Source organism: Lissotriton vulgaris, chromosome 1_2 (genome assembly GCF_964263255.1).
Source record: "Lissotriton vulgaris chromosome 1_2, aLisVul1.2, whole genome shotgun sequence".
In the NCBI taxonomy this organism is placed as follows: domain Eukaryota; kingdom Metazoa; phylum Chordata; class Amphibia; order Caudata; family Salamandridae; genus Lissotriton; species Lissotriton vulgaris.
Window position 1 is genome coordinate 81,789,809 of NC_141686.1, and position 23,119 is coordinate 81,812,927.

General features: G+C 46.8%; 1 protein-coding gene across 4 annotated transcripts in view; it reads right to left on the bottom strand.

The window, feature by feature from the left end:
- RAD52 (RAD52 DNA repair protein) overlaps positions 1-23,119 on the bottom strand; it is a 309,192-nt gene that overhangs the window by 165,675 nt on the left and 120,398 nt on the right. For all 4 annotated transcript variants that reach the window (XM_086952848.1, XM_086952851.1, XM_086952850.1 and 1 more), the window contains exons 5-6: positions 21,972-22,039; positions 21,237-21,355 (exon numbers count right to left, since the gene is read on the bottom strand). In XM_086952848.1, coding sequence (XP_086808974.1) covers positions 21,237-21,355; positions 21,972-22,039 — 187 coding nt within the window. The remainder of the gene's footprint in view (positions 1-21,236; positions 21,356-21,971; positions 22,040-23,119) is intronic.

Sequence of the window (23,119 nt, forward strand, 5' to 3'; positions counted from 1 at the left end):
TTCTTCCAGGCTCCATAGGATTCAACGACGAAACCCGACACACTTTGACACCTATGCACCCACTTCCTGTGGGTGAGGTAACAAGAGTACTCCGGTGCTCCTTTGGGTATCAACTATCCAACTGTCTAGGTTTCAAGTAACTTTCACCGAGTCCAGTCAGAAGTGCCCTAAAAGAGAAAGAGAAAGAATGTGAGAATGTGTGTGAGAGAGAGTGTGAGAGAGAGTGTGAGAGAGAGAGTGTGAGAGAGAGTGAGAGTGTGAGAGAGAGAGTGTGAGAGAGAGAGTGTGAGAGAGAGAGAGCGAGTGAGCGAGTGAGCGAGCGAGCGAGCGAGCGAGCGTGTGTGTGTGTGTGTGTACACTGCACACGCATCCTGTGGGCCTCCTGCTTCCTAACTCTTGGTATCTCAGCGTAGCCCCAGCGATGCCCTAGGCCTATTCACTTTCTGTGTAGTGGTCCTTATACCACTATTTTAGTATATGGTTTAGCGTGCCCCTAGGGCCCTACTGCAATTTGTGAAACTTATTGTATTTTAATTGAATATCTTGTATTGTGCTTGTGCCTCTGACCTCATAAAGAGTTCGGAGGGTTTGTCTAGAAATAAATAACATATATATTATATATATATATCCTGTGTGGTGTCCTTTCATTTGGTATTAAAGGGGTTACATATGGTAAAACAGCTGGCTTCACATGCCCTCTTGAGTTTAGCCTAAGACTGCTTTGTCCATGCTACCACTAGGATAGCTGGTCTATAAGGTTGACTTTACAACCATCACCATAAGGGTTGTTTGGACTGGTGCAAGGTGCTCACTAGAATAGTGAACATCATATACCCGGCCAACTTCTCACAGTATCTACATCATCATCTGGATTAGGAGATGGTGTAGGAGAATGATGTGGTCTAGGAGGTGGAGGAGGAGGAAGAGTATGGAGAGGTGCTAGAGAAGGGACCCTTAATGGAGAGGTTGCAATGTCTCTTCTTTGGAGGAGGTGGTGCAGGCGCATCCAGTGGTCTCTTCTTGGAGATAAGAGTCAGTTGGCCAGTCTTAAGATCCTTTACAAGAGTCTTTTTTGTAGGATCTGGTGTAAAAAGCACTTCTGTGGATGGCAGATCCTTCGGTATCGATGTTCTCGGTTCCGGAGTTTTTTTTGGCACCGACTCGGTAGCTGGTCTAGGGTGTTTTCTTGGTTCCAAGGGTTTTTTCGGCTCCTAAGCTTGGGAGTCGGGACCTTTAGGCTGTTTTTAATCGGCTCAGAGTGCGATTTTGACGTTGATGAGCCGGTGCCAGTCTTCGGCGCGGAGTGCTTGGGTGTCAAAGCAACGGTCGGCGTGGATGAGGAAGGTGGCTTCTTTTACGGTGTCGGTATAGGATCGACACCGGGAATAGGCTGACTCAAGCCCGAGCCGCCTGAAGGCTTAGTAGGCTTCTTTGCTGTGCCCGAAGGCAGGGCACGGGAAGCAGTCTCTCGGTGTGCACCCGGCCCGAAGGTGAGGGTGTGACCGAAACCTTTTTGGAGGGTGTTGAGTAAGGGTCGGGGCCAACGTGTGTACAGACGACCCGTTGAGCTGGAGTAATGTCCTCGACATCTGAATCTTCGGCATCAGAAGAGCTGGTGCTTTCTTCAGCCCGCTGCTGTTCAGGCACGTCAACATCCTCGTCAAAGATGTGGTCCGGGATCGAAACGGACGAGCGAGTCATGGTTCTTCGATCTCGCTGGACCCGAATAGTCTTCTTGAAGTGGAAAGAGGCACAAGCGGAACAGTCTTTAGCCTTGTGCTCCGGGGAGAGGCAAAGGTTGCACACCTCATGTAGATCGGTGTGGAGAAACTTTGACCCACATGGAGGACACTTATTGAATTGAGTCCTTTCCATGAGCCAGAGATAAGGCCCAGGTAGGCCCTTAGGCCTTAGTCGACGACCAGAATCTAAGCCTTCGAAGTCGTGTCCATGGTGAACGCGATCAAAACAATACCATCGAACTGGGTGAGGATTGCGCGCCGAAGGAAAAACTGTTCCAAACCGGAGCGCAGGAAACACATCCGAGCCCGATGGCGGAAAAAAACAATCTGAGGATGGAGCAGATGCCCATGCGCATTGTGGTCCAGAGGAGGAGTCACCTATCTCATGACTTCCAAAGAAATTCTCAGGACAAAAACAAACTGCAAACATCCGGGCCCAACTCTAGGTGGGGATCTATGCACTGTGCATGGAGTATGCACATACTCTTAAAAAAAATCCACGCAAAGTGAAATAAAAAAAAAAATCTGCCTTTTAATAGGATTTTAGTAAAACCAAATGCACCAAAGAGAAACATTCTCAATATAACGTAAACACTTCACATGCTGAACTTTTTTCAACTCTCTGCTGCCACTGTTTATAGCCAGAGGCCGGACAGGGGCCACCAGCAGCTTGCATTTCTCTCACTTGTGTCTCCACTCTCTTTTGCCAGGCAGCTCCTGCCATGAAGAATTCCAACAAGACACAAACCAGAGCCAAGGGGCAAGATGGCCGTTGATCGGCCGTAGGGAGTAGTCTCATCCACTCCCTCTCCCTAAGAATTACAAAGGATGCTGTGATGTGCTGTGATACGCTGGAGCATGCTGTGCATTTCTACCTGGCTGGGGTGCTTACGAAACTGGCTATTCAACATGGGATTCAGGCAGCCACTTCAGCGATTTTCTTCTTTCCCGACTGGGACAGAGAAACTTTACTCCTTCCTGGGATCGTGCCTCCTCTCAGCATGGCACCTCCTCCTGAAAGCAGTCTCTCGCCATGCGGAATTTTCCCAAGACAGGGTGAGCCAATCGAGGACAACGCGGATGGACCACGCAACGGGCGGATTGTGCTGGTGTCTGGAAGCGAGCCAGGGAGCCGCGCGGACACCGAACGAGATGGCTGAAGCGCAAGAGACTTTGCTTCCCGGGACTCGGACCGCAAGTCAACCCGTAACACAGACTGCCCAATCTCCACAGGTATTAGGGAAAGAAAGTAGGGGGCCGGGGGAGCTGCAACCACACCCGCAAGCAGTTGTTGACGAAGGTTTGGAGGTTGCTGTCAGCACTGGCGCCGTGGGGTTTCAACTCAAGATACTTACTTGGCTTGTATTGCGGGAAAAAAGGGGCACATTAATAACTGTTACCAAATCGGCCGTAGTGGCTGTGGGTGATACAGGAGATACAGGAGAGGAGCTTCCCACAGGAGGGCAGCAACCAGTAGCTAATAACTCCGCCACCAATAATGTGCCAGCTCCTTCACCTGTTTTAGTACAGAGAATGGCCCCCTCTAATTCAGTCCCGGGATCTCCCAGCGACGATTGCTTTTTTTCCCTGAATGATGACTCCGGGTCAGCGATTTCAAGCGGGGAAAGTTACACTTTGGATTCAGATTCGGATTCGGACTCCGCCATCTGCAGTAGAGATCACCTCAGTTCAGAGGGTCTCGGCCGTTCAAAGATCTAAACATCAGAAAGATAGGCCTTGCTCCAGAACTAAGGTGGTAGGGAGTCCATCACACTCAGAGGTGGTCAAGAAGCTGGATTGGAACTACTCCGCTACCTCTTAGCTATATCAGGAGTGAGGGGGCATCAACGTACAGCAGAACCATCCTGCTAGCCCTCCACAGGCCCCCACCATGGGCCGGTTATATACCACCTTTAAACAAATGTAAGGGGAGACCAGATCAGAAAGTCGCAGGGCCAAACAGGCAAATAAGAAAAAACAGGGATCATTAAGGAAAATAAACAAACTTTATGCAGATATGGCAGGAAGAGTTATGTAGGTGGAGGAGAGGACGGGGAAACTGGAGGATGAAGTCTCCAAATGGCAGGAATTTAAGGAAGCGCAGGAGAAAATCGCAGAGGATGTGCAGTGGAAGCTCGAAGATTTCGAGAACCGCCAGAGACGGAATAACATCAGACTGTTAGGTGTAGCGGAGGGAACAGAAGGGCAGGATGTTCGGGCATATGTTATTACCTTACTTAAGGGGGCTTTTCCTGATATAACAGCGTAGAATTGGGACAACAAAGTACAGCGAGCCCATCGGTTCCCTCTGACCCAGAGGAAAGGGTTTGTGGCATCTCAGCCTGACAGGCCCAGGGCTATCCGGGTCTATGTGGGGAATTACCTACTCAGACAGGAGGTCATGGACAAGGTCAAACCGGAGGCCAGATGATCATATAATGGCACGACATTCTTTACCCGCCCAGACTTTTGTCATGCCACAGTTAAGACAATTGATATCTCTCTTTCAAAAACTGGGCTGTGAAGCCTTTCTGTTGTTTCCATCTCGCCTTAAGGTCTTGGTGAATGGTCAAGCTAGAATGTTCTTTTCAGAAATAAAGGCCCAAGCATATTTAGCAGAGCTGAAAGAAAAAAGGGAGCAAAGGGGCCAAAATTTCGCCACTGCTGTTGCATTGAGATAATCAATAGAATCAAGTTTGTAGCTTCAGCAATGAAGTAGTATTAGATAGAGCACCATCACAGAACAAGGCTATTAGACAAGGATATATAGGGAGGGGGGCACAACTTCCTGAGGACTTCAGCTGCCACACATAGGTCGGGATTGACCTATTTGCCTGTAAGGAGGGTGGGGTTCTGAGGGGTAGGGTTTGGGAACAGGGCACAGCACTTTTTTGAAAAAAAAATTGGCACATGTTGGAGTAAGCAGCCCAAATTGAAGGGAGTGTTGGGTTCAGATGTAGCATTGGATGTTAAAGAGAAATTGAAGAACAATTGTTACTTACCTGTAAACAGGTGGTTCTCCAGTATTGGTGTCTTTCACGGTAAATAAAATAGCAATAACATACTAATAACATATGTATGTAAGTACATAACACATACAATATATACTAGAAAAATATAGTAAATACCCAAAAACAATTCCTACATAGGAATACATGGTAGAGAGAGAAAACAGTTGTAACACATTCCTGTCATTATGTTAGTCCAAACTACAGCCAATCAGGCGCCAGCACCCTTCCTGGAACTTTTCATCAGAGCTCAGTCCCTCAGATTTTCGTAGCACAAGAGTGACAAAAGAGTCGATGAGGCAAAGCGAGCCTCTGAAGGGAGGTGGGTGGGTCGCATGTGAATCTATGAAAGACACCAATACTGGAGAACCACCTGTTTACAGGTAAGTAACAATTGTTCTTCTCCAATATTAGGGTGTCTTTCATAGATTCACATGCTTGAATAGAATAGAGAGCAGTAACAGCCGAAGAGGTCCGAATTGCCATGCAATGGCATGGAGAAAGTCAATGAGACAATAATACAGTCATGCAAGTACTGATAGCAATCATATAAAACCATAATGGAGGAGGGAAGAAAGAGGTCACCTTAGTTAAAAAGATGACGAAGTACTGCATGTCCCACTGCTGTATCCGCCTCATTTATGGCATCCAGGCAGAGGTGTTTCGTGAACGTGTGCCTGTTGGACCACGTGGCTGCTCGGCAGATCTGATGAAGCAGCACACCAGCAAACAGGGCGGTAGAGAATGACATCGCCCTGGTGGAATGAGCCCTCACTGAAGATTGTAAAGGCTTGCCGGCTTGCTGATGGCAGAAGATAATGGCTGAAGAAATCCAACGTGCAATAGTTGGCTTGGTAACAGGGCGCCCTTTACGCATTTATTTTTGAGATTTGTAAAGCGCGAATAAATGCCCGTGGGAGTCTCGGCGCTGAAAAACTCTACTTGTGACTCTTCTGATGTGATTCTTGAGGGGTTACTGGCTGAACAGCCAGGTCTTTAAACCTTTGCGGAAGGAATAGAGGGAGTGACTTAATCTAACTGGCAGCGGAAGTGAGTTCCAGAGTCTGGCTGCCGTGACTGGGAAGCGCCTGTCACCCCAGGAGAATGTTTTTGTGCGGGGAACAGTTAATTGATGCAAGGTCACCGATCTCAGTTGCCTTGAAGGATGATATGGTAATAACTGGTTCCTGAGAAACTGCGGACCTAAATTGTGCAGTGCTTTGAATACCAAGCAGAGTGTTTTGAATTTTATTTGATTTTCAAATCGGTAGCCAGTGAAAATTCCGAATTGTTTGGGCAATAGGTTTGAATTTGGGAGTTCTAGAAAGTAATCTTGCTGCAGCGTTTTGTACCGATTGCATTTTGTTAACAACCCGAACTTGAGCATTGGCAAACAGGCCGTTGCAGTAGTCGAGTGACGAAAGTACAAGTGTGCTGACCAGAGTTTTGCCTGCACTGTCAGGTAGGAACGGCATGATTTTTTTTAATGAGTTTTAGCTTATGAAAAGCTGTTGCCACGGTCTGATTAGCATGCGTGGAAAAGTTAAGATGTTCATCAAAAACAACTCCATGCGTCCATAGGCAATGAACAATTGATCGGACCTGCAAAAGGGGGCTGTCCTGTTGATGTAAAATTTAAGGCATCTTTTCAAGTCCAAAGAGTGCAATTGTTGCTCTGCCGGAGATTGAGGATCGGCAAAGGTCTTTAAGAAAACAGGTTCATTTAGATGGAAATCCGTAGGCACCTTTGGCAAAAAGGTTGGGTTGGTGCGAAGCACCACACAGTCAGATTTGAATTGGAGAAAAGGAGGTTTAATAGTGAAAGCGTGAAGATCACTCACGCAACGAGATGTCAGAACAAGGAGAAGGGATACCTTCTGGGTCAGAAACTTTAAGTCCGCCCCATTGGATAGGCTCGAATGGCGCCTTCATTAGTTGGGCCAAGACGACAGGAGGAGCCATCCTGCCGGAAACGAGAGATTGCCGGCAAGAAAACTCTCAAAGTAGCATGGGAAAGCCCTGATTGAGCCAGGTGCAGAAAGAACGGAAGTAGCTGGTCCGGAGTGGAATGGATAGGATGGACATTAGCAGTCGCGCACCAATGACAGAACCTCTTCCATTTGAGCTTGTAGGTCTTAATGGTAGACGGAGCTCTGGCCTGAGCGAGAATGTCTCTGCATTCCGGTGAAATATTTAAATGCGCAAATTCAAGGTGCTCAGGTTCCAGGCCGACAATTGAAGAGAGGAGGGGTTCGGATGGCAAATCTGACCCTTGTCCATCGTGAGGAGGTCCGCTCGAGGATGGAGGAGGATGGGCCAGAAGGAGCAACTCTGAGAACCACGCCCGTCCGGCTGTCTGGGGGCGATCAGGAGAATGTGGCATGGTTGCCTCCGCATCTTCCACAGCACACGAGGCACCAGCGGAATCGGAGGAAAAACGTAGGCGAATAGATCGCACCAATTCATCAAAAGGGCATTCCCGCACAACCCGTGGTGGGGATGCCAACTTGCGTTTCCTGTTCTCCGGGGTTGCAAAGAGATCCAGAGACGGACGACCCCACAGTTGAAAAACAAGTTCGAGAGTTGGTTGATGCAACTCCCACTCGTGGGGCGACGACGTGGATCTGCTGAGGGAATCTGCTAGGATGTAGGAGACGCCCGTTAGATGCACCGCGGTCAGGGTAACTGGATGACGGATTGCCCAATCCCAGATCGACTGAGCCAGCTGAGACAAGAGTGGAGACCTAGTTCTGCCCTGCTTGTTGACATAGTGCATACTGGTGGTATTGTCCGTCTGAATGAGCACCGACTCCCCTTGAATCACAGGATGGAACGACTTGAGTGCCAGAAAAATGGTCATCAACTCCAGCCTGTTGATGTGCCAAGAACGCTGAAGCAGAGACCATTTGCCCTTGATGGAGAGGCCTTGAAGGTGAGCAGCCCAGCCTTCTAAGGAGGCGTCCGTTGTTAACGTGAGTTCTGGAGTGGTGGAGAGGAAAGAAGTCCCTGTTGCAAGGTTGGATGGTTGCACCCACCACTGGAGAGCTGTTCTCATGCGAGCGGTGACACCGAAGAGGTCGTTGAAAGACCGGACGCCACTGTACATCCAATTCCTCCTGAATGGGGCGAGTACGCAGCCTGCAATTTGGGATCAGCGCAATTCAAGACAATGTCATCCCCAAAAATTACTTTAAGATCCGGACTGAAACTGACTGTTTTGCCCGAATCAGAGACATCAAGAAAACACCAGAAAATTCCTGCGGAGAGCCGGGTCGACCTGGGACTTGTCGGCATTGATGGCGAGGCCGAGAGATCGAAACACGTCCTGACAAAGGCGAGTGTCTTGAAGCAGCGGTTTGTGAGACTGACTTGGAGGCAGTCGACCAGATATGGAAAGATTTGGACGCCCTGGAGACGCAGGTAAGCCACCACTGGAGCCAATACTTCCGTGAAGACACCAGGGGGCGGATCGGAGGCTGAAAGGCAACACCTTGAACTGGAAATCTCTCCGTCCCACCCGGAAGCGCAAGTACTTCCGATGCCGTAGGAGAATTGGAACATGGAAGTAAGCATTCTGAAGGTCAATGGTGGTCATGAAGTCGCCCATGGAGAGAAGACGCAAGATCTCTACTAGTGTAAGCATGCGGAAGGATTGGCTTTTGAGATAGCTGTTTAGTGCTCGCAAATCCAGGATCGGTCGCCAGTCTCCCATCTTCTTGAGTATTAGGAAAAAACGGGAATAGAATCCCTTTTCCCTCTGAGACTTGGGAACCACTTCGACGGCAACTTTTTGAATTAGAAGACAAAATTGATATAAAAGCTTCTTGAGGTGGGGAGGAGGCGGGCCAGACGGTGGAGTGGGAGGAGGAATCTTGACGAACTCTAGAGCATGGCTCTTCGTCACAATGTCCAGAACCCAGCGGTCCAAGGTGATGGAGGACCACTGAGAAAAGAACAGGGAGATTCGACCTCCAACATTGGGGGGATACACAAGTCATTGTCGTTTGCGAGTGAATCCTCTATATGAGTTTTTTTCCCCTGTAGGATTTGGACGACTGCTGTCGGGTGGACTGCTGTTGGTTGGCGGAGTAATGTTGATTACCTTGGTGGTAGGAGCGATATTGAGTGTTTCCTCCACTAAAAGTTGATGAGGTGCCGCGTCCACCACGAAAAGGCTGCTTCCGAAACTGTAAAGTCCCCAATGAGAGAGCAGTATCAGTGTCCTTCTTAATGGACTGCAATGCTTCATCTAGATGCGCCCCAAAAAGCGACTCGCCGTCATACGGCATATCAAGGCTTTTTGCCTGTACCTCCTGGCGGAAAGAGGTGGACCGTAACCAACCCTGCCTCCGCAAGACCGCCGCCCCAGCAACCTCACTAAAGCCAGTACACGCAATGTCAACTGCGCAGTCAATAATTTCCTCTGATGTTCTCTCTCCGTTCTGCAGGATCTTTAAGGCTTCCGCCTTGGAAGCATCTGGGATGAGGGCCACCAGGGCAGACAAGTCCAACCACATCTGGCGGTCGTAGCAGTCTAAAATGGCTACAGCATTAGCCGCCCTCAACGTAGTGGCTGCCATTGTAGAAAATTTTAGTCCAATAGCGTCCAGGCGACGACCCTCCCGATCCGGAGGAGCCGTAATTGGAGAAGTCGATTACGTGAACGACATTGTGCAGCTTGAGTGACCACTGAGTCAGGCTTTGGATGAGCAACAAGGCAAGCTGAGATCCGATGGGCGCCATATATTTTTTCTCAAGGCGAGGCAGTTGTGCAGGTAGTGAATTTGGAGTTTGCATTAATTTCACCCCTTCAGTCCATATGAAATCTTTGATGGGTATAGTGTGGACTTGCTTGAACGGTTGATTTTTAAAATCATAGAGGAAACAGTCCTCCTCCCTCTGGACAGCTGAAAACGCTGGACCGCTCTATCCATCAGCTGATGGAAACTTGCAATGTCCACCGGAGGAGAATCCCCGGGCTCCACCGGAGGAGGGGAAGGTGTCTGGATTTGATAGTCGTCCAACTCAGCCATGTGGGGGGTGTCGTCATCATCATCGCGAACTTCTCCATCTCCTCGTTCTGGAATGACGTTGTCATCATCAACAGGGTACACCGGAGTGTGTATTTTAACGGACCTCTGAACTTGAGGAGAAGGCGTTGGTGGCTGTGGTGGTGGAACTGCGACTGGAGCCGCCGCAACCGCAGGCGCATGAGGCACAGGCGAACCCTGTTTAGATGGCGGGAAACGCTGGTTGTAGTCATCCAACATATGCTGGAGATTTGAGATGAGCAACAAAGGCAGTGTCGCAGTTGGAACCTGCACAGAATGTTCCTCTGACTGAGAATATTGGTCGTCATCATCATCACCATAATCCTGGCAATTGATAATTAAATCCGAAAGACTGCGTGCCACTCAGAAGGAATCATCCACATCATTGTCAGAGTTAGAGTCCTGCTCAGAGCCCGTGGCAAACATGGCCGAGGAAGGTTGTGGAGCTGGGATGGAGAGCTGGTCAACTGGCCGCTTACAACGATGGTGCAAGGGGTCGACGGTGGAGGAGCTAGAACCGGTGGAAGAAAAAGGCACCAAAGGTAAGGAAGCAAAAGAAGATGGAACCATCGTCTACGTTGTCGTCGATGGTGCCCACGACGATGGTACAAGCATCGACTGAGTCGCTGCAGAAGGATCCACCGACGACGGAACTATCGTAGACCGTAAGTTCGAAGTAGTCGTGGTTGATGAAGCCGCCGTCGACGGAGTAGTCGTCGACGGGACCAACGACATAGAAGATTTCTTGTGAACTTTCGTCGACTATGATTTTGCAGACGACGAAGCAGATATTTTCATCGACTACGAAGCAATAGGTATTGTCGACGGGACAGTCTTCAAGCTAAGCGATACCTTCGTCAACATGGAAGACGTCGACGTTGCCGTCGACGATGATCCGGAGGCTGATGTCGATGTCACTGTCGCCGTCGACAATCCGGAGATGGCAGATCTCGTCCTCGGGACGATCGTCGACACTCCCGTCGACAAAGAAACATGTTTCGGAGCAGAAACATGATGGGAGGCAGTAGAAGACGCCTGAGAGCCAGGTCTCGTGGGCGTAGACGTAGTAGGAGGTGGTGAGGACACCGCAGGAGCCACAGACAGTGAAAGTTTCTTCCTTTTCAGAAAAGGAGAAGGCATATCCTGCACACTACTACGCTTGGAGGCTACTTTTGAAGGTCCAGATAGCAGGCTTTCTGCATCCGACAGTGCCAAATCCTTATCTTTAAGTCTCTGAAGCCAAAGGAGGAGACGGCCTTCTCTGTCCTTAAGGGTCTTAGTAGAGAAAGTTCTGCAAAACTTGCATTTACCAACCTCATGGTCGGGATAAAGACAATAAATGCACTTCTTGTGGGGGTCCTCAGAGTAAAGACGCAGTTTCCCACAAGCAGAACAAGGTCTAAATAAAGACTTCTTACTTGAGGACATGCTGAGAAGCCAGGAAAACTTGAAGAAGTTGAGAAAACTGAGCAGAGGTCAGGGAGACTCCCTTCACACGACGTGCGGTAGAAAATCTGAGGGACTGAGCTCGGAGGAGAAGGTTCTGGAAGGGTGCTGGCACCAGATTGGCTGTAGTTTTGACTAACATAATGACAGGAATGTGTTACAAGTGTTTTCTCTCTCTCTACCATGTATTCCTATGTAGGAATTGTTTTTGGGTATTTACTATATTTTTCTAGTATATATTTTATGTGATATGTATTTACATACATAGGTTATTAGTATGTTATTGCCATTTTATTTACCGTGGGACTCCCACTTCGCTGACGAGGAATATTCAAGCATGTGAATCTATGATAGACACCCCAATACTGGAGAACATATTTTGACCGGGTAATTGGTTAGGACAACAACTAGATGTATTTTAATGACGAAACGAATAGTTCCACTTAATGTGTGCGGCTTGAATGACCGCCTAAAGAGACAACGAGTAGCTGCTATGCTGAGAAGGACGCGGGCAGACTGTGTGTTTGCAAGAAACACATGTTGAGGGAGATAAGGGATTTCTTTTAGAACAATTAGGGTTTCACTTGCTCGCTCATTCAAAACAGGGGGTTAAAACCAGAGTGGTGGCTATACTGTCGAGATCTAAAGATGTTGTAGTGAAGAAGAAGCTTGAGGATCAGTGGGGCAGATGGGTCTTGATAGAATGTTTGATTGATGGGGACTGGTTGACCTTGGGTTCAATTTATGGGTCAATGGAAGATGATCCGGAGGTCTTCGATTTTCTAGCTACATGGGCTCAACGTGTTGGTCTTACTGGGGGCTTTAAAATTAACGGGGCGGAAGGTCTGGGCCTGGACTCTTATGGGGGATATCAGGGTCAGAAGAAGAGAGTTTGTCGAGCAATCCTTAGTATGGCAAAGAACAATGCATTGGTGGATGTTTGGGGGAAACTGAAAACTAGTGATCCCGGGTTTACCTATTACTCAGCTCCCCATAGGCTTTGTGTCAGATTAGATTACTTTTTTGTCTCGAGTTCTTTACTATCAAAGTCACAAATTGAAAGGTTGCCCCGGATCATTTCTGACCATAACCCTCTGATTTTGTCCTTAGATGAACCAAAAAAAGCTAACCAGGGACGGGTGTGGACTTTTGAGAGGGGGTTGCTAAAGGATGATCGCTACATCCGGCATATGAGAGAGTGGATCAAATGCTTCTGAGAAATCAACAGGGGTAGCACGGCCTCAGGAATCGCTTGGGACACCTTTAAGGCCGGGGTCAGGAGGGAGACATTAAGTTTTAGTTTATTTAAACAGAAACAGGAGCGGATTAGGATTGCATAATTAAGCAGGGTGTTGGTAGACGCTGAGGAGGACCTGGCACATTGTACAGTGGTGGGGGCACCGCTCAAGCAGATTCTCAACAGTTGCCAGGGAGAAAGCGGAGGCAGAAGAGAGCATTTCTAGCAAGGCAGCTGCCACCTTCTTAGCGAAAAGGGAGCAGTGTTATGAGCTCAGCGAACGGGTGGGACACACTTTAGCGGTTCGTGCTAGGCAGAAGGCAGCTACAGGTGAAGTAAAAGATTACGGATAGTGACGGGCGGCTCCTTACAGACTCAGAGGGGATTAGTGAAGTTTTCAGGCAGTTTTATCTCACATTGTACGATGAGCCACAACCAAAAGATCCCTGCGAAATTCATGCATATCTTCACGATATACCTGTCTCTACTCTTCCTGATAAAGATAAGATATCTTAGATGCACCTTTGGAGGCAGAAGAGATTATGGCAGCTGCGTCAAGCCTGCCTTCTGGTAAAGCAGCAGGGCCAGATTAGATCCCTATTGAATTCCTTAACGTTTTTCGGGATGTAATCCGTGTCGATCCAGTCACCACAATACAGCATGCGCAGTTAGGGATATCTGTACCGGCCTCCTGGGCAGGAGCAGATATTGTCATTTTCTTAAAGAAAGGGAAGCCGTCTACAGAACCAGGGTCTTACCAGCCAATTACACTCATGAATTCTGATGCGAAGATTTTCTCTAAAGCATTGGCAGTTAGGCTTTTAAGGGTAATAGGCACACTGGTCAGTATAAATCAACATGGATTCATCCCGGGAAGAGGCACGACGCACCACATCCGTAAAGTTATTACTCTGTTTGACGCCATGGAGGTACCAGGAGACCCGATGGCAGTTATGCTGTTAGATGCTGAGAAAGCATTTGATCGGGTCTCCTGGGAATTCCTTTGTTTAGTGTTGAGGCAATCTGGTTTCGGCAAGGACTTTATCAGAGCAATACAAGCATTATATATAGTGCCCACAGCTCGAATCCGTGTGAATGCTGGATATACGCTGCCCCTTCAGATCAAACGAGGCACGAGGCAGGGCTGCTCGTGCGCTCTACTCCTCTTTGCTATGTATATAGACCCCTTAGTTCGTAAAATGGAGGTGAATGATAGGATCCCTCCGCTAGAGACTCAAACAGGCACTGTAAGATTCTGGCTTATGCGGACGACGTGGCAGTCATCACCCCAGCACCCATAGAGGCTAAAACAGAGGTGGAACTGGAAGCTGCGCGTTTTGGCAAGGTTTCAGGATATGCTCTGAATAGGTCTAAGCCCCAGATTATCAAGAATCAGAAGGCAGCTTGTTCGGATCTTAGGGTGGTGCAGTCTGGAGTGTATCTAGGGGTTAGGATTTCAGCAGATCTGGACAGTCTGGTGGAGGCAAATATTGGGCCAATAACCAATAAAGCTAGGAAGGATTTGGCTAGGCTTCGTAACCTTCATCTGTCTATAGTAGGGCGCACCAATATAGTCAAAATGATCCTTCTGCCAAAGTTTCTCTTTCTTTATAGGGCAATCCCGCTTATGAGCGAGGCAAAGTGGTTCACTTGATTAGATCAAATGATAAATAGATTTGTTTGGGCGCACGGCAAGACCAGAAGGGGGCTGAGGTATATGTTGCTTCCTAGGGAAAGAGGAGGGGGGGCTTCACCTGACTTGAAATTATACTATTGGGCAGCAGCTCTACAGTACATGACGCGGTTGTTAGGTGGAGGAGAGGCGGAAGCAGAGGATACACTAGGATCTTTAGCTATATATGCATTGGTGCTCGGTGGGGAGGCAGAGAATGCCTTTTTGAAATACACTGACCCTAGTTACTTCAAGAGAAGCAAGTTTAAAACAGTAATTGCAGCGCACAATATTTGGTTAGCATTCATGAAAAAAAGTGGTTTGGGGAGGGTTAATATATTCAGCAGGTTGCTTGAGAATCCCACGATCTCGCGGGTAATATTTGCAGACACAGTTTTCTTTGAGTGGGGGCGGCGGGGTTTACGAAGGTGGGGGATGTGATGGGGGTCGAGGGAGTGCACCAGTTTTCTGATATTCGGTCATCATATGGCCTTTATGCAAGACATTTTTTTTTAACTACTTACAGGTTAGAAGTTTAGTTACTAAAGAAGGTGGACAGGCTGGGTTTGGGAAGAATGCAATTATGGAAGTAATTCAAGGCGGAGCTGGTTGCACCATTATAAGATTTTATGCCGAACTGATTGAAAGTAAAGAAGACGACCTCGAGAAGTATGAAACCAAATGGGTAGATAAGCTAGGGATAGGGCAGGAATCTTTCCGCTTGTCACTAGAGTTAAGTCCGAAAACTCCCTGTTCGGCGGCCCTGCAGGCCCACCATTATGAAACAATTTATTCTCTATATCATACGCCTGGAAAAATTTGCACAATGGGGAGGAACAGATGGAATGACCTGACCGCGCCATCAAGAATCCTGCTTGGGGTAAATGGCGAGGGCACGCAGGCTCAATCCGGCCACTTTATATTTTTGGCTATGGCAGTTTTACGAATATGTATTGCTTCAGCATGGCTTGATCGATCACCACCCACCTTTCATCAGTGGTTGGCCTGATTGCTCTCGGTTTACAAACTCGAGAAGGGGAAAAAGGGGAAGAACATTAGGATTAAAAATTTGGGAGCCTATAAATAGCTGGAGGGAAAGGCAAGCCTCCTCTGTTTAGTCAATACCTTCTGGACCCTTGCCTGATTGCTTGATTTATGTTTCTTTGGGAAATTTTGTGCATATTGTAACTTCTTCCGTGAGGATCTATGTACGAAATTTTGTCTGATTTGAGTTTACTTTTCTTCGTGTGTACATATATACAATCAAGATTCAGATTCCAACATGTGTTTATGTATGTCTGTTTCTAAATGTGTATGTTCTTGTGCATATGGATTTCATTTTTCCATGATTTACTGTGCCCTGTATAAAAAAGGGGGAAAAATACTCTAATAAAAATATTTAAAAGAAGAAAAAAAAAAGACACAAACCAGAGTCAGCTGGAAGTCAGGCAAAATCAAAGTTGAGCCAAGTTATTGCAGAGTTGAGCCAAATTTCATTTTCCTGACACGCCCTCCACCTGGAGCCCCACTACCAATTTCTCATCAGAGCATCAAGCATTGGCATACCAGATTGGTCCAAATGAGTCCTAATGGATGCGGCAACAGCAGTCTATAGAAGCCTGGTTTTAGTTCAAAGACAATTGCAGACTATTGCAGTTCAGCAATTCAGGGCTCAGCCAACTCAAGTTAGAGCCACAGATGGCGAGAGCAATCTGCCAGGTGAGCAAGCTGACGGATATCAGTCACAATATATCAATGGTGCACCTGTGCGCTTTTGAAGGGGGAGAATGGAGAGACAATGTTGGTGACAAGTCCTCTGGAACCACAACTGGAAGAAGCACTGCTAGCCGCTCCAGCAGACTGTGTTCAACATGGATAGCATACAGCACAGCTTTGTAGATAGAAGAAGGGTCCTTCAGAGTAACAAACTATTCACAAATTCAGCAACAGTGCTCTCTGCTGACGCAAGGTAAGGCGGTGGATTTGAAGTGCACAGCATTCACATAAAGCTTCTTGGCGCTGCGAGGAACACACTATATATTACTGATATCTGAAGTGTTAATTCTTAAATTAGTTTTGAGCGGTTTTGTACACTGGATCCGAGAAGATTGACTGTGTAAATTTTTTTTTTCATTTAAGTTTTTGAACCCTATATCCAGCATAGCATATACAGTAAATAGGTACACACGTACTTAATATTGGAGTTTAGGTAACATGTAAATCTATAACAGCGTCCGGAACGAAATAAACCGCAGTAGGCACTTTTCCCATGGACCATAAACAACAAATGCACAGATATTAGCCAGGAATTTATCGCAGTAATTTTAATACATAATTTTGACTGCAAAGTATGTATGTAACATGTAGAGGCGGCAGGAAGTCAGGTACTGTGATCAACTGCTGGCATCGTATGTTGTGCTTATAGCAATGATCGGTTGTTCTAGAAGATACGCCTTTAGGGGTCCGAAAAATCTCAAGGACGTGAAGTGAGGGAGGAGTTCTGAAAATGTGTAGGTTTGTTCCTGCCAAAATACCATGTCTTTGATCCACTCCTTAAATTTGGGTGCCCGGCCTCGACCCCATCTACACGCTAGTCTCCTTTTAGCCAATAGGAGACCAAATTAAACAAATTTGCAATGAGCTGCGACTAAGTTTTCCGTGTATCAGAGTAGGGCCCACATGGGAAATAGCTAGAGCTTCAAGGAAGTCATCTGCTCCAAAACTGTAATCACCTGTCGCCAGTAAGCCTGAACAGCTTTACAATTCCAGGCAAGATGTAGGAAGTACGCCGCCCCCATACCACACTGATCGGAGAAGTCAATATCACGTAGTTTGTATCTATGCATTTTGAACAAGGTGTAGTACGTGCGGTGCAGAAATATGTAATGCGTGATGCGTAAGCGGCTACTAGGTGAGACTTGCTCTCTCGGAGTACAACAATATGCCCATTGCTTATCACTGATGTTATATCCCATTTCAGCAACCCATTTGACTCTAGCAGCACAAGGGATCGGGGTTGAGTTGGTGTGGAGGCTGTGATATAATATAGAAACTAAATGTGAGGCAGTGTCTGTGCGTAATGGGGCAACCTCATGGGCTTCCAGTGGATATGAAGGGGTGAACTCTTTGATACACTGTCACATCCTGACATAGGAAAATATCCCTGGGGAAGGGCGGCTGCTTTGAAAAAAGTTGTTGGAGTTTGCAGAGTTTTCCATTTATAAAGAGCTCCCCAGCCAGTGATGTCGTATTTAGCTTTAGTTTACAGGGCGAGCCTAGAGAAGCGTGCATGCGCTGCTTGCGAGACTTAGTAGGAGGCTTCAGAAAGCCCACCAAGCTCACCACACGCATGTGCGTGTGTATGTTTTTCGCACAGGCTTTTGGGCTTTGCCTGCGTCTTTCTAAGAAAGACAGCACGCACTTGGGCAAAGGCGGGTGCATGTCCCACCTTTGCTCCGCCCACGGCCTATTGCTTGCGGTTACCCGCACGGGCAACATCTGTTTTGAATTATCTTGCCCAGACACCGGAGCGATAATTGAAAACAGATTGCTCGTTGTGGCACGCGCGCACCGCTCGTTTCTTTGGGTAATGGCTTGTATTTTTAAGGAAGCGAGGCGTCTGCGCTCTGATGTACTTTGCGTCTTAGTTGTAAAATTGCACAGCAGATGCCATCAGTATGCACAGTGCTGTGCAATTCCTCCTGCCATTGACATCTTAAGAGTGCTCAGACATAGAATACATTGTATTTTTATGAAGAGCTGGGACAGTCTGTGGAACGGGCGATATACACTCTGAATTGCAAAGTACTGTGAACAGCAAAAAACCATGTGGTACAAGCACACAACGGAACCTCTGATGTTCATGAAACACATCTCATGTTTGTATAACGCGGTTAGAATACATTCTGTGATGCTTTACACACTCACTAAATCCTAGCCCTACATGCACTCGATGGCGCAGGATGTGCTGCAGCATAGGCATAGAGGGCTTTATGGGCGCTCTGATACACAGCAGACCGTTACTGTGAAGAATACTATTGTGCGGAAAGTGGAGATGGTTATCAGTAGTATGTCCAGGGAGTTCTGTGTACCTCGACACTCTGCGCCGCATAGCACTCTAGGTAAGCCAGCACGTGACACAGAGAAATTGAATATCCCTTGTGTGAACAACACATCAGTTCCATTAGGAATGCCAGAGCAAAGATAAGTCCGGTTGATGAAGGGCATGTGTAGCGTGGCCCAAGTACCCGGCACCAAGGACTCAGTCTGTTCTGGGTGCTGCATAATTTTCTAGGTACCTGAAGCAGGTGAAGCAGAGAGCGTAAATGTCCCCAGGATATACAACATATTGGTTCCATTAGGAATACCATAGCAAAGATGAGTCTGGGTGAGTCTCAGTGGCATGTCCAACGTATGCTGTGTACTCACGCTGCACAGTGGAGCGCGCACAGCTCATAAAGTGCCCATCCTGCGCTCCATTCTGCACTTTGCTATTACATGCCCCAGATTTAGCCAGACAGCAGCGTTTATACCCAGACCCTTTATGAATGAATGCATGAACGGTACCCATGGATCGAGAGACGGTGTGAGTGAAATGTCATCCGTGTCATTTGTTCCACTTGAAGCGCATGTGAGCTCTGTGCAATAGGAATGTGCCCACGGGATGTGCAATCGAGCAGACCAAACTGCTTGAAGGGTACATAAAAAGTGCTTCACAAAAAAGTGCTGTGCAAAACACTCCCTCGCTCCCTTCCAGTGCGCGCTTCTTGCGCTTTGGACCTGGGGCGAGTGTACACATGAATAAAAGTCACCGTGGTTTAATCAGGACTACTGACACAAAGCTGGTTTGCTTTAAAAGATTAATGTGCACTGAGCAGTGAATAATGAAAGAAACATTTTCAGAAAATAAAAACAATAACATTAATAACGTGGACCACCCTCCAACACACACCACAAACTAAATGATGACTCTGCTTACCAACTTACCCATTATTTATTGTTACCCAGGTGAGAAATGTTCTTCTTGTCAAGTGCTTTATGTGCATACGTGTGTACATGTGTTCACTTGCTGTTGCTTTGCGGGCTGCTCTACCTACCCTCCAGCCAATACTTCCCCAGTAGAAAACCGAACTTGGCGCAGCAGAACTAATAAATATGTAATCGGTGTTCATTTGATAAAGCCATTCCTGGGTGACTTTCCCACAACCCCCCCAAACCCTGCAATTAGAAACAGCTTGCCCCGGCTGGGCAAAAAATATGTTTTTTATTGCCTACAGTTGACTGCAGGGGTGGGATGGGGGTCATAAATGAAGAAATAATTGTACGATATGGATACCAGGAGTTTGGTTGCATGTTTCCACGTTCATCTACACCCAGCTAGGCACCTTATAAAAACACTAATTGATCAGTCAGTCAGTTGCTCTCGGCATTCAAGAGCCATTGGCTTTATCTATATTTGAGCCAGGGTCATTGTCTAATCTTCGATGTCGGAGTAGTTGGCTTCGGACGGAGATCTTTCCTTCATCAGCTTGTTGTTCTGGATAGGCATTGGGATCTACTCCGAAGATGTCCAGAACTGAGCTGCTTTCGATGGACATTTCGTGACGTCGAGCCAGGCGGTCACCTATGGTTTTCTTTGACCTGAAAGATGCATAGGCCTCGCAGTTCTGAGATTACGAACCTCATGTAAGTCCGTGTGTGGGAACTTCGCACCACACCTGGGGCATTTTTTAAATGGAGTCCTTTCCAGTGACTGCTGGCATGGTCAGCGCGGAAAGGCCCATCGGCCCGCGTCGAAGGTACAGGACGAGGATTTTATATTTTCTGAAGCTGCATGTCGAAAGGAAAACGCGATAAAAACAATAACGTTGAGTGGTGAGGGATTGCACGTCGATGGTTGTTAGAGAACAACACTGACCCGGAGCGCAGAAAAATCACATCCAATCCCGCTGGCGGAAAAAAACTATCTGGAGATGGAGTCGATGCCCATGCGTACGATCAACCTAAGGAGGAGTCACCTATCTTTTGACTACAAAGACTTCTTCAAAGACAAAATCAAAGTGCAAACATCAGAGCCCAACACCAGATGGCGATCTATGCAAGTATATAATCTACAGCTCATATGCCTCGGGGTGATCACTTCAACATTTAAGCCGCTTCGATTAACGAGAACACGCAGACTGACGAGTTTGGGACCTTAAATGAGGTGCAGTAACAAACAAGTCAGGTCCCGGGCCGGCAGCCAATCACAGCGCGGCCCGGGGAATGACGTCACGGGGGTGTCCCGGGCCGGCAGCCAATCACAGCGCGGCCCGGGACAAAGGGGCGGGGCTTAAAAAAAGAACAAGAAACGCCCCCGAATCGCGTTTTCGCAAGAAAGCGTGATTGACAGCCTCTGTCTCCCAATGGCTAGCCTCCATTTATGGAGCTAGCCAATTGGAAACAGAGGCGGTCCAAACATCCCTACTGAAAACAAAAGTTTTCGAACTGGGAGGGGCACTGCGTCCCCCTCGCCAGGTCGAAACCTAAAAAGGAGAAATATAAAGCCAAGTTGGAAGTACACCACATAAAACAGAAAGAAAAGTTGCATCAGCACAGCCAGTGTAAAAACTGAACAGTGATACGAATTGCATGATAGGGGATAGCTGGGAGTCAACAGATCCTTTTCTGAAAACTGAGCATATAAGGTATTAGTGGGAGATTCTGATAACTAGAAGGAAGCAATCTTATTTACGGAAACAGAACACGAGCTTAACTAAAGGACTTAGGGAAGATGTTAATAAAGAAAGACCGAGATAGGGACAAGCAAGTGCTACGTGGCATTAGGAAGAAAAGGTAGCATGGAGTCATAAAACCAAGGTGTAGGGTTAGCAAAGGGCACAACATGGACAAATGAACATGAGGAGGCAGAAAAAATACAGAGAAGACTACAAGAATAGCTTAGGTGGATAGGTACTCTTCTTGTCAATTCACATTTCAGGATACTCCCAACTACTTCAAATGAGCGAATTTACATCAAAAACAAATGCTGTACGGGGTTACTGGATGGCCATCTGTTTCCAGAAAATGCGTAGTGCTTACTTGAGGGCTCTTTTCAGTCCATCAGTCACTGCTTCTTTCCGTGCTTTTTCGAGGGACAAAGCTTTTGACTTTAGCCCCTCACTGACACCATAACCCACGTCTTCATGGTATGAACCATCCTGAGGGGAGGTAGTTTGAGTAAGGGAAGAGAAAGCATGGAAAACAATCAGAACTAGCATGCTCTTAAGACAGAATCCTTACTCTTCTACTGTCCTCGAACAAGCCCCAAATAAAATTTCAATCAATCTTGCTTTTTTGTTACTTTGCTAGTTCTGAGATTGTTTTAATCATATGTCACATAAAGACAATTACTACAGTACACCGAGAGGAGTCTCAATCCCATTCACTTTAGTAGCAAGAGCAGATTACAGGTGCCAAGTTGACTGGCACCAGGGAATCCAGTGGTCATCTTTCACACCATAGTTGAAGCATACCTCAGATTATGGAGGTTGTTTCGGTACTCTTGACGGGTGGGAAGGTACAATCATTAGTACCTGTGCTTATGGGAGGAGATACGACTTCACATTTAGCAAATTGGAAGAGGAATACACTGAATGTCTCAATAGCACAATAGCTCAAGGTCACAATAGATCTGAAATTACCCTAGAATTGTTATCTGCGATGACTGATGGAGGTAAACCTCAAAGAACCTAGCAGGACAGAAGGTTAAAACTAATGCTCAATGTAACCAAGAGCAGATTATTCCCAATAGTTATTGAACAGAAAGTACTTTACCTTCAGCTGGACTTTCACAAAAGCACAGACCCCAACGTAGAACTTGCCGTTGTTAAGGTCCACAAAATCTACAACGAGAAAACAAACGCACTTAAACAGTAACTAGGTGTGACCAGTTCTGAGAGACGTCTTTGAATACAGGCATGCAAGTCAAAATAATACTCTAAAAAGTTACTGAACTGAAATGTTATTACTAAATAGTAAAAAGAGAAAAAGACTCTTTTTTGGCTTCTTCCACCACAGATAAATTATAATCATGCTTACCGTGTGACGAATTGGGGGTAAAATCAACTTCATATTACGAAAGTAAACAAACCATAAAATACCTAGCTGAAGTGTACGACATTAACAGGTATACCATGAGGACGGATAATTTATCCATGAGCATGTTAACATTTTGTACATTAACTATATACGATTATCATTCACTATATATTAAAATATGTAGATTACATTATCAAACCCTTATCAAATGTGAGCGGAGTACATTACAACAAAATGGATTTACGAAAGGGAAGAATGATGGATAAATCTTCAATCGCCCATCAAATTGATTAAAAAAAAAAATCCATTCACCAGGTATGCGCAGACGTGGGTCCTGGGCTCACTGTGCCACTGGAATCAAGCTATCCTGGCTGAAGAAGGGTGAAACCCTGAAACAGGTCCTAGGATGCTTGTTTCCGGTCCGGGGATGACCTGGCTTGGCAGTTCAAGCTGGACTGTTCCCATGAGGCACAGGGTCAAGACTGATTTGCATATGGCCAGGTCTAAACTGGGGTGGCATGGTGAGCAAAAGAATGATGGATTTAACCCAGATCTCTTGACTTGGGGTGAATGTTTTGATTTGTTCTGCATTCCGTCCATCAATTTGTGTCTTTTGCATGGATATTGGACAGCTAGCAAATGTAAACACCAAGTTCATAAATTTCTCTAAGAGGCGCAACAGCTACAGACCACATGGAAAAGTCATCTCCCTCATCAAGCATGTGCAGCAAGGAGCATACGATTCATCCTCTTAGGGGTGATATATACCCAGTGTAAATATTCAATTAACTTAAACCTAGAATTTCTGGAAACGTTGGGGGCGACCATTTAAATACAGTGTTCAAAGCCACTATCAGAAATCTGTGCTGCCAAATCCTCCGTTC